The sequence below is a fragment of the Vigna unguiculata genome, chromosome 3, assembly GCF_004118075.2.
Source record: "Vigna unguiculata cultivar IT97K-499-35 chromosome 3, ASM411807v1, whole genome shotgun sequence".
Classification (NCBI taxonomy): Eukaryota; Viridiplantae; Streptophyta; class Magnoliopsida; order Fabales; family Fabaceae; genus Vigna; species Vigna unguiculata.
In genome coordinates this window covers 18,272,203-18,284,621 of record NC_040281.1, presented here as the reverse complement: position 1 = coordinate 18,284,621, position 12,419 = coordinate 18,272,203, and the positions used below count along the sequence as shown (strand labels likewise).

General features: G+C 34.5%; 1 protein-coding gene across 2 annotated transcripts; it reads right to left on the bottom strand.

Moving 5' to 3' along the window:
- Nucleotides 1-2,902: 2,902 nt before the first annotated feature.
- LOC114177867 lies at nt 2,903-12,328 on the bottom strand. Of its 2 annotated transcripts, none has more exons than XM_028063453.1 (10): nt 12,086-12,328; nt 10,265-11,852; nt 8,573-9,934; nt 8,002-8,381; nt 5,404-7,100; nt 4,493-4,919; nt 4,142-4,301; nt 3,943-4,046; nt 3,571-3,662; nt 2,903-3,495 (listed from the first exon to the last, which is right to left on the bottom strand). In XM_028063453.1, the coding sequence occupies exons 1-10, from the start codon at nt 12,262-12,264 to the stop codon at nt 3,422-3,424; spliced, it is 6,063 nt and encodes a 2,020-aa protein (XP_027919254.1). In that variant the 5' UTR covers nt 12,265-12,328; the 3' UTR covers nt 2,903-3,421. The 2 variants fall into 2 exon arrangements, with proteins under 2 accessions (XP_027919254.1, XP_027919256.1); XM_028063455.1 differs by having other exon boundaries at nt 10,265-11,857; nt 12,086-12,288.
- Between the last annotated feature and the right edge of the window lie 91 nt (nt 12,329-12,419).

Here is a 12,419-nt window from a genome sequence, read left to right as displayed (position 1 = left end):
TCCCTTCTTTCTCTATTACTTCTTTTTCTATTCTTTCTTTTTCTATTTTCTCCTACGGCCTATGTTGATCCTTACTGACTTGTCTTGGTGTCATAAATTTCAACTTAATTTTATGTCCCTCATGCCTTAAACAAAAGGAACATTCATCAAGATTGAATGTTTTAAAAGAAGTCATGACCATCCCAAAAGAAGATGACAAGATTCCATGGGAGCGATATCATATAATACTTCTTTAACACATTGCCATGTACTAAATTTGATCCATGCTTGATTCGGATGAAAGTTTGTTGGTAACTGGAGTTTCTCCACCAATCTTTGGCCCACAACATTGTTGTCGCTTCCGTAATCGTATGCAACTAAACATGGGTGGTCTTCGATTAAACACCTTGTATGGTAAACTTCCATTGCTATTCCAAACCCAGAGCCAGACTCTGAATACCAAATTATGTGAATCTAGAGCGGTGGCTCCATTTTACAAATCTATCTAGGTTGGAATGCTAACAAGCAAGGAATTTGGAAAACTGTTTAAAATGGGAAAATGGAAATTGATAAGAAGATGGAGTGGAAATTGAGAGATGTCACACTTCCAAGAATGGAAGATAGGCCTAAGAGTTTAAACACAGGGATGAAGGACCTTTGATAAAACTCATGGATTCCTGAATCACTCAAAAACTTAGGAGAATCACTCTCACTAAGATGGAAGAGATGAACTCTAATGTTTCTAAATAAAACTCAACTTGTCTTCATTGATAAAATGGTTCAGCTTATATAGAAGCTTTAACCACTAGAATTATAAGACACATAAATTGTAATTACATCCCACTTAAGTTATTAATGATCTCACTGCTTAATGGTTCATTGTAACTGAAATTGTGGCAACCCAAAAGTCACCCAAAAGCATTCATCAATACATCCTCTTGGTCTCCCAAAGGTTGATGACTAAATTGCAATTGGGTCATTATTACAACTTGAAATAAAACTAAACTAGAGCTCATTAATTGATTAAACTAAAATATAATTTGGTCAGCCAATTTTACAAAGAATTGGACCATTATTTAAATAAACTAATAACTTCAAAAAAACTGTCACAAAGTGATACATTAGTCCTTCTCCAATTGAGTCATTATGTGATTCATACCAGAGAGAAACAAAAGAAAGAAGAAAATCAGGAGGAACGAGATGAATAAAAAAGAAGAAAGAGAGGATATAGAAAAACAAAAAAAAAGGTTAAAAAAAATTCTAAAGAGAAAAAGAGGGGGAAGGGGAGAAAGGGGAGAAAGGGAAACAAAAGAGAAGAAAAAGAAGGAGGAGATACAGAAAAAGAAAAAAGACAGAAAGGGAGATCGACAAAAGAAAGAAGAAAACCAAAGGAGTGGGGAGAGAAAAAAAGAGATGGAAGAAGAAAAAGAGAGAAGATGGAGATAGAAAGACAGACAAAAGAAAAAGAGTGGAAGAGAGAAGGAGAAAAAGAGAAAGAAGAAAAAGAGAGAACTTGGACAAAAGATCATAAGAGCCAAATTAGATTTTTTATATAAAAAATATTTCTTAATAAATAAAAAGTCTTTGATTTCTCTTTTCATTTGGTCTACTCAAACTAAACATATATGATTGAATAATTAAAAAAATATATATAATATCATATTACAAAATAACCATAAAAACTATCATTTAATGATAAGAAAGATTACCTAACATGAATCAAGGTAAAGTAGTTGAAATAAATATAAATTTATCATCTCTCACCTGATTAAAAAAAATATCAATTTATCATTGTCTGATAGTGCATAATAAAAAAATTTATTACATACAAGATAAAATAGATTGCTTAAAAAAATGAGTAAAAAAATGAGAAATTAATCAATTCAAAATATTTCTTAATTGTACCGTGGTGCAATTTGATTTTAATATAGATAAATTCATGGTAAAAATGAAGATAGAAATGAAAGAATGAGAAAGGAAATACTAGTATATACTTATTGTATTTAGTTTTATTGGTTACCAAAATGATCAGATTTAGCGTTAAATCTCTAATTCAAATTTTGCTTTGAGTTCGACTCTTTATTTATTAGTGAAACTATGAATATATAATTTTTTTCTCAAAATTTATCACATGTAAAGGGAAATACATTGCTTAAAAAAATAAATAAAAAATAAGAAATTAATCAGTCCACAATATTTTTTAATTTTACCGTAATACAATTTGATTTTAATAAAGATAACAAATTCAGGGTGAAAATTAAGATAAAAATGAAATAGTGAGAAAGGAAATACTATTACATACTTATTGTATTTAGTTTTATTGGTTTACAAAATGATCAGATTTAGCAGTAAATCTCTAATTCAAATTTTCCTTTCAGTTCGACTCTTTGTTTATTAGGGACACTATGAAAATATAAATTTTCTCAAATTTGACAACCATGTGCTTGCTGGAAGGAAAAGACGATTCAGAACAAGTATGGGAGTAAGATAATTGCAAGATTTGGAAATACTATAGAGCGCATGGGTCTTCATACGAAGATAAATGTTAGAAAACATTTTTCACACTCATTACAATTTTAATGTAGCAGTAATAATAATACTTCTTACTATCAAGTTCTACTTCTGATATCATTTCTTATTATGTAGGAGATGCTCCGGATTTTGACCGGGTAATTTCATTTGTATAAACCTTAATGAACAAAATATGGTTTGATAAATCCTTTTGTCCTCTTGTATGATTTTCCTTGTTTACTAACTTGTGTGGAATGGATTGTTAATGTTTACAGTTCTACGGGGAACTATCTGATGCAGTGAAAGATATCATTTGGAATGAAGATAATAACTACCTACCAAGAGTAGAGAGGATCGTTCACATTTTACTCAGTTTATTCCGAGTTATTCCTTCGTATTATCAGCAATCAAATTTCAAGATCAAACTTTTCCTTCGTATTTTGAAACTGAACAATTATAAACCATCACAATTTTAATATTCGAGTTAACGCATGAAAGGAATGCTATCATAACCCTCGTGGCTCCTTCCAGTATTGGTTTATTGACTAAAATTTCATTTATCCAACTATGGATTCATCATAAAGTAATTAGAATACATTGATCTTTCACGCACCTGTGTAAATATTATCGTCCCACGCCCAGAAGTATATAAATTCAATTTGTATCGACACAGTACTCGCTTTCCGTGATATTAGTTGACACGTTTTCAATCTCGATTGAAAGAATTCCAAGGGCAAATAGTGATGCACATCGACCCAGTTGATACATAGCCAAATTCTTTAAACTTGCGTAGAACACTTTGTTGGGAAACCAACTCTTGTAACGTCTCCGCCTCGGGAAATTAATCACATAATTTCCAGTTGTAAGAATAGCTTGCTCTCAGGCAAAAGAGGAGTGCACAAAAAAAAATATCAGCAATAAAATTTCAAGATCAAACTTTTCCTTCGTATTTGTTGAGTTTGCGATCATGCAAAAGATTGGCCAGGGTGTTTCTGCAAGGTCCCTCTACAAAAACGAAATCGAAATTAGGTTGTTCCTTTAATTCCTTTCACAAAATCTGATTGAGTCGGAATTACTTACCTCCAAAAACAGTATGAAGATATTGAAGATCATCAACTGAGCAAGCGTCTATTAAAGCATAGACACCCGGTCTTAGAGCTTCATCTACTTCTCTGCAATTAACTTAGCATAATTAATATTTGTTAATGGTTATGGTTATCTACTACATCTCTCTATTAATACTTTATAGTTGTTATTCAGTTCAAAGATATGTATGAGCAAAGACAGACTTTATATAGGTGAATTGTTCTAGTTGTTAGATGCATTTTCAAATGGACGACGCTTAATAAAAAGTCAAACAGAAAAGGGGCCCCAGTGTGATGGAAATGCAATCCTGAACTGGTAAACTTTGACAGAAAGAAATGACTGAACAATGAGACGTAAATAAAAAACCTTCTGATGCCACTTCTCTTGGGACCATATCCTGAATAAACCCATATGTAATTGGATAAAAACAGAGAACATTGACGACTAAAGATATCTTTTTTCTGTTCTATCTGCATCATGAATACCAAACCAAAAGAGGTAAGCAAAAGGAGATTAATTTGTTAAATTAAGGCCATAATTTCATTCAAATATGGAGGCAACAAACCTCTTCATAAATTCTTCTCATAAAACAGGCACATTTTAGTTCCTCTTCTGAAGAAAAGAAACCCTTATTCATTTTTGATTCATCATCAGAAACTGTCTCCATGCAATTAAGAAGAACCGCAACAGAAGCTTCAAGATGGGCAACACACTGTCTGCACTCACTGGAATGTTGTAAACAATGCACAAGATGTGGTTAAGGAACATCTAATTGTCAGGATTACAATAACAGATTTCAGATAGATGCTATCAAAATACATCAAATATATATCCCATAGTAAATGTGACATTTCAAGCGTTCAATAATGAGAAGTTGTACTTTGTTCAGTGATTTAAAAGATAAAATAAAACAAACCTTGGACGATGCATAATAATGGTACACAATAGTTGACAAGACACAATGAAGAGGCTAACTAAGAACTGGTGATCAACGTGACCCATTCTCTTTACTGGATCACAAATATGCTGTTTTGAAATCATCAATGATTCTGATGGACCAGACGCTTTAGTAACTCTAAACTGACAAACATTCTGAAAGAGTACAGCAGGGATATGTAATATTTGACCCACATCCATTGGGAATTGAGCCTGTTTTCTAGATACTGTAACCAGTACTTCAACACCCATGAGAATGGCTGACCCAGGATCAGGAGTACTGGCAACTGTTCCAGATGCCAAGTTATCATAAAAAATATGAAGGCTCTGTAAATGCACAATAATGTTGAAAACAGCAGATACTAAACTCTGGCTGTGTCTTTTAATCATCTTCAAGCCTTTCCGACCTTCAAAAAGAAAAAGTTGTCATTGAATAATGATAATATGAATGCATTGCCTTATTCAGCATTTTGCATTGATTCCACCCAACATGCAATATATCGATAGTCTTTGTTTGTTAACCAGGTACTCGTCAATTTAGGCTTGCTTTAAGGATTAAAGAAATGAGGTAAGCATTAAGTAACAGGCAATGTTACGATTCCCAAAATGTAATGTCAAAGACTTCATAATATATCAGTGAGCATGTTAACCATTATCTAAAAATGACTTTCATGAGGAAAAGCATGCAGATGCTTTCTGAATAAAACTGTAATAACATTTCAGTTAATATCAACTGAAATTTACAAAATTGCTGAAGTGAATCAGAATATAGTATTCATGTATATGACTTTAAGTACAACTAAAAGGATACGAAATAAAGGATGTAATTTGCAGAATTTAATTAAATGATTGAATGAAATGTTAGTTCAAAATAGCCATGTTCTTATTTACCTGAAACAAATTCAAGAACCATCCTGAAGCAATCAATGCCACCTGCCACAACTGACAAAATTTCCTCCCCATCTTTACTTGTTTTTACATCATAAATCACAGTACATCCTTCTAGAATACCAACTAGAGATCTCTCAATGACCTGTATAGTAGACAAAAGATGCAGCTCAGATGACCTCTCTATATATGCTCTGAATGACTTCCGCAGCCTGGTTCTAAATTCATCCAAGGCAAAGCAGTGCAATTCAGTAGAAGAATAAGCTTCAACTGATCCACAACGAAGTGGCTTTGTACTTGACTGTCTTTCATGAAAGGTTAGTGTTCGCCCTTTTCCTTGCAACAAAATGGTCTTGCCTATTGCCCTCATGTGAATCTGAATCAATTCTGTGTAGACTTTTCTAGAGGATGTAGGATCAGTGAAAGGAAAATAACTAACCAATTCTCTCAAATAGCTGTGAGCGCCATCTAACAACAGCAAAGCAGATTGTTGTGGGACCACAACCATCTCCACAAATTCTAGTAATAGGAGTTGTGAAATTTCAATGAAAGTGGATACAAGACTAGAAGGTAAGAGACGATCATTTCTCTGCAAATTTAACCTCAAAAGAGATGAGAAAGCAATTAGCAGTTGTCTCAGCAAAAGAGCTATTTCAGGGTGATCACCTTTTACCAAACTTCGCAAAAAATGCTTATTTAGACCCTGTGCCTCAGAGTAGTCCACCCCGGCCAAAACCCTCGCAACAGAGTTTTCACCTTTTGGATTCAAAGCCCTTCCTAGATCATTGACACCCTTGGAGACATTATCAACTGATAAAGTAAAGCAAGTTGCAGCAGCTTTACATTCATTTTCTGGACCAGCTGAGGTATTAGCCTTAGCTGGATCTTCAGAATGCTGTGTATTGTGTGAACTTTTGGAAAGTTGGTTACTCTCGAAAAGAAATTTGTTTACAAAAACATCAGAAAGCTCCATGAAAACAGATATACAACTATTTAGTTCAGAGGCATGCTCACTTTTCCACATCAATATTTGTTTTTCTTCAATATCTTTAGCATCTCTTTGCCCAGTGGAAGATGTGAGGCCCCATAACACTCTACTAAAACAACAAACTGCAGACGAGAATCTAATGATGTTTTCAGTGGTAAGACCAGATCCCACGCTGACATTATGAGGGGAATTGTTAATAGAAACAAGCAAACTGTGTTTATGCTCTTTCAAATTCTCAGCCATAAAGGTTAAACATTTCAATGCCTCAAGCTTGGGGGAGCTCTGAGAAGATGAAAGTAAATTATTCTCTTCATGGCATATCATATGATTAGAGATCTCTTCACATGACATTTCAGCTTCTTTATTAATGGAAATAGCACAAACACTTTGATATTTACCTATGCTGAACAAGACATGTGATGTGTAATCCAACAAGGAAAAAATCATAGATTTACACAGAATAATATTTTCTGCAGAGAATGCCTCTGTAATCCCCACAACCACAGATAATGACTTTGTAATCCACATAACAGGGAACGAACTTTCAGAAACAATTGTGTTCGGTAATGATTGAATAATCTCTGCCTTCTCATAAAATCCAATTAATATACACCATAATGCCCTCCGACACGAGACAAATAATCTTAAGTACTCACAATAATAATCTTGGTGCACTGTACACTGAAAATACAGAATAGCACTGACAAGAAGCCTGCAAAATTTAAGTAGACAAAACTGAGAAGGGATCATTTGTTTCATTTCACATAATAAATTTCATACAAATCTTTGGAACCAAAAACTGAAGCATGTGTCAAAAGCATTTTTATTACGAGCAAAGGATTTCTTTCTCGGCAGTAAGGGTAAAGGAATGTACCATAAACAAATTTTAATTTTTTTGTGGAAAGAGATGGTTTTGTCTTTTCATCCAATTACTTTCTTGCTTCTAAACATATAAGACAAATATAGAGTTGTGAAAATATAAATAGGAAAACAATGTTAGTTAGTTGGCTGTTAGATAGGTTAGGTAGCAGCCGAACTAAAATTAGTTACAAACAGTGATAAGTCAATAAAAGCAACTGATCAAAGAGAGAGGACTCTCTCCGACCTACACATGAAAGCATAGGATTGTATCTGGAATTAGGACAGGAAGGAAAGTAAAATTTGTTAGGAATAGCTATAGTAGCTAGCCAATTAGCTAGTTATAGAGGGTTATTTAAATAAATAAATAGGAAGATGTAAGGGGAAACACACATTCTGAATTGTTAGCATTTGGGAATTGAACAAGTACTCAGTTATTAAAAGGAAACACCATTCCAAGATAATTTTTTCCTGGTTATGTTCATTCTCAATCAAGAAATAAAATCATCCATTTATTTTCTTCATTTTATATTCCAGGTTCCTATTAAATTATTAATAGATAATGCTAATGGCCTCGGTGTGTCTGCTATTAAGACTTTCGAGCTCTTTAGCACACTGTTTGCCTTTAGTTTTTGTCTTTTCAAGGAATGCCCTACCTCAACATTAGTTGAAAATTTTCATCTTTATAACACATACAAGTTCTTTTTTCTATCTGGACAAAAGACCATAAGGTATCCGACAGAGAGACGAGTTACCGTTCAAGGTTGAAAATACAAGTCATGAGACCTAAAAATGATCTTGCATTTATATCTTGCATCCAACATAAGAGATCAAGTAAATGGTGGCAATCTCGAAAAACTTTGTCAGTGACAGGGAAAGTCTTTTCTTTTCTGCTGATATCTGCAGGAAGTTTGCTGTGTGAATGAGTGGTTGAACTTTCCACAGCAGAACAATCTTCCGGAATCTCTTTATTCTCATCAATAAGCACTGTTGACTTGTCAAGGGTGCTTAAAAACTCAACCCAATTAGGCAATGACTGAAGATTCACATCAGTACAAGGAACATTATTAAATAATGGCAGTGCATATTTCTCCAAAGCATGGCAGAATATTGAGGCCAGATTCCTTTGGACAAACTGAAACAAAAATATGAAATGAAGACCTACAGGTGTAACTTTATCTTTCTCAAAATATCACAACAGAGCATTAAACAAGAAACAAATTAAAGATGTCTATAGAAAGCTAAGCCAAATACTGGAAAGATTAAATATGAGTGTTTGTGTGTGAAGGGTAAAAGGAACTGTGTATAACCAAAGGAGGATCTTACTTTTTGTTTATACAAAAGAGAATCATTTAAAAGTTCTGATGATATTTCTGACAGAGTGACCATCTTCAGCAGCTTAAATTTGTCAATTTCTTGCACACCTGACTCTTGAAAATTATGTGTTCCACTTTGAAGGTAAGTATGGAGTAAATGTGAGAAGAACTTTTTCATTTGCTTCTTTGAAGCATGGTTGCTCCAAACATCAACACTTTTGCAAAGATTAGACCAGATGAGTGTTTGCAATGACTTTCTGTCAGCAAAATAAACTCCTAGATCACATTCATTGCTTTGAGTAGCCACAGAAACTACATCTTCACAAGTTACATAATCAGAAACAAAGATTGGGGATTGAAACACACATGATAAATTTTCCATAACAAAATTAGTAAGTCCAACCGCTTCTTCCTTCAGTGTGTTGATTTTAGATTTATAAGGCTTCTGCAAATCATGCTTCTTTTGCATATACTTGAACAATATAATCTGTTTATTCACGTCAACAAGCCTTCGAAGAGCCATAGATTGAAAGATATAGATCAAAGGGGAAGAATCATCTGAGCCATGTTTAAGATATATGTCAGAAATAAATTTCATAACATCAAGGAGGGAACCTGAGGGTTGAACAATCCAAGAAAAAAAGCCGAAGTCTATCTCATCAATCCTGTCCATCAACTCACAAGCAGAATATGATGTGTAATCCACCACCTCTGCAGATTTTTTTGGCAAATCAGGAGGTATAGGGATTGCTTGCCTATATAAGGTTTGGCAAGACACATATAACTGAAAGAAGAACACAAGAACCCATTGGCTGGACATACCAAATTTCTTTAAAAATTTTCCCTTTCTAATCACTTGATCAACAGTTTGACCTGTGACAGAAGAAAAGAACTTGCAGATTGTATCTGGCTGCTGTCCAACTAGAATACTCAAGTAGGGACGAATTAATTCCATAAGTTCTTTTACGGAAACTCCAAAAAGATTGCGGTTACCGTCGGTTACCGTCACCGAACCAAGAACTAAACAATACAGTCTAGATAGCCCTCTACCAAACAGTTCCACTTGTAGATTAAAAAATTGTGATTTCTTGCCATCAACCAATGGGCAGAAATCTTTCATCCACATGAGAGATTCTGAAATATCATCTCTTATCTGTCTAATACACCCACACACCTGCCCTTCTGGAATAGATTCAACAGCTTTATAAATGGCATGAATGAAATTCTGTGAAGATAACAGCCTTTCAACTGCTTCAGAATGAACTTCATTAGACAGAAATGTCAAGAACCTAGAAGAAATTTCTTCAGTATAACCCTCCGGACATATAATAAGCCTTATAGCTTTGCACAGTGCTAAAATAGCAACTTCCACCTATAGCATTTCAAACATGTAAAGACAAGCCTGATTTCCATCCAAGTCTTGGAGGACAATAAGAACAATAAGAAGAAGACATATACAAAATAAGCTGAATTAAAGAAAAAATACAATAGTTTATTAAAGATTTCCCTTCACCAGAACATCATTCCCATGCCCTATTCCAAACATCATACCTAGAATAACACCAATAGAGTAAGACAAAAAGTAATAAAACCACCAACAAAGCGGAACTATGCAGAACCTCTAAAACATAACATGCTCTACTGGGATCTGGTGAGAAAAAATAAAATATAAATGACCAGTAATCAAAATTATAATACGAACCTGGCGTAGTTGACTGTAGAGATGAATTGTTTGGCACTCCAGGGCAGGTAGAGTACAAGGTAATGAGCATTGATCAAAAGCATTCCCCAAATTGCAATTAATGGCAGAGAATGACAAGATAAGAAGCCATAAATTTACCAAGCCTTCACCAATAACCTCATATTCAATCTGCAAAAGATATCCCATAGCGACTAGAATCTCATTAGCAGGCAAACCATATATCTCCATCTTGTTAGTTGTATCATAATTGGAGAAATGGAGTACACTAGTAGAACTAGTTATCAGTGTATTAAATATTTTCTTCAAGAAATTAAGACAAGCTCCTCCAGATGTGTCTTCTGTTCTCAAATAAACTTTCTCTCGCATAAAAATAGCAAGCAAATTACCAATAGACTTTAGTAAACCATGAAGATCCAACAACAGGGTATTGGCATCTACTTCAACTTCAATGTAGGCATTAATCTTCAGCAAAAGGGGTTCCATAATCAGTACAAAAAAATTAAAAAGAGATTTTTGAATGTCTGCAGAAATATTATTTGAGTTACAATGTTTTCCTGGCACTGGTTGCCTTGAATCACCTATTTTCTCTGTTGTCTTGAGCCCTTCATCTAGTTTGAATTTTCTTGCTGAAGTAGCATATAAATGAAATAACAAGCCTAAGCTACCCATGGCCATAGCATTCTTCCTAGCTATAATTCTATTCAGTACATCAAATAAATGTCTAGTATAACTCTTAATGGTTGTTTTTGAGTCATTTGATTTTTCATCACATGCAGTAACATCATTTTCTGAACCATGTAGGCTTAAAAACTCAGAAATATGCACTTGATGAAAAAGGCCATGAGAAAGGACTTCTTCCACTGCCTCTTTTAATCTCGACGTCCAAATGGGATTACTTCTATTAACCCGAAGATGCAACTCACTAGATAAATGCAACAGCGGCTCAAGAAGTTTATCCACAAAATTATGAAATCCTTTCTTAGCTCGATGGACACCCAACTTAGAGAAGGGCTGAAGCACTGACCACAGAAAGCGTTGTGCAAGAGCACCCACATTGCTGTCATCAAGGCTATTGCTATAAGTTTTCAGCACAAGATCAACCAACACCTTGGCTGTCTCAACCCACAAGTCCAAGTTTTTATTTGACAACCCACCATGAGACAAGAATACCAACGAAACACAATCAATAGCCGTACCATACAATTTAAACCTTTCTTCAGATATAATAACTTCTCCTGAACTAATAGAGGTGTCTTCTAGCAGTGACAGAAAATCTCTGGCAACAAACTGAACAGTTTGTAGGAGGTTCCGGGGCATACTCCAGGAGCCGTGAAACTTCAAAGATTCCTGCAAGAAGAACTTGAATATCTCCCAACAACGAATATCCATATATGCCTCAATTCCCTCGACTTGTGGTGTCTTCGCATCGCCCCAGTTTTTCTTCCCATTTGGAGGAAATAACAATGTCACGATCCAATCATTAAGGTAAGATATTAGTCTTGGAAGTTTTATAGTATTACGATCCTGACAAGCGCCAACACCATTTTCCACTCTTGACCGCACAAAATTAAATGCCTGATTAACCTTACTGCACTAAGACACACTCATTGTGAAGAAAAGAAAAAAAGAATCTCAGTGCCCATTCGAATAGCTAATAGAAAGCGGAAAAAACAAGTTAATATATATTGTTGAAGATGACTCGCTAATAAAAAAAAGTTTAAAATTTGTAACACCCTCCTCAGCACACACGCATTGTCAAAAGCATTGAATTGAATCTTTTGAGATACAAAATGAAAATATGATTACAAAATAGAAAGTAACCTGGAAAGATCATGGTCTTTGTCTTGGATGCAAAGTATGAGTTCAAGATTGTTCCAGGGACTGTGACGCTTCGGAGCAATATCAGAACGGTGCCGTTTGGAAGAAGTTTGAGGTTCGGCATCGAATGTCTGTTTTCGCTTCTGACTTTGCCTCTTTGCATTTGCTTTCGAACCGGCCATGGTGGAGCTCTCTTCGAATTGAAAGGCTTCCGAACTGGGACGGTAATAAACCCTAAAATCTATTCTGCCCAGGGTTTAAGCCCTTATTATCAATAAAATATTTTAACAGGTATCTCCGGGTGTACATTATAAATTAAGTTTATCTATATTCTATA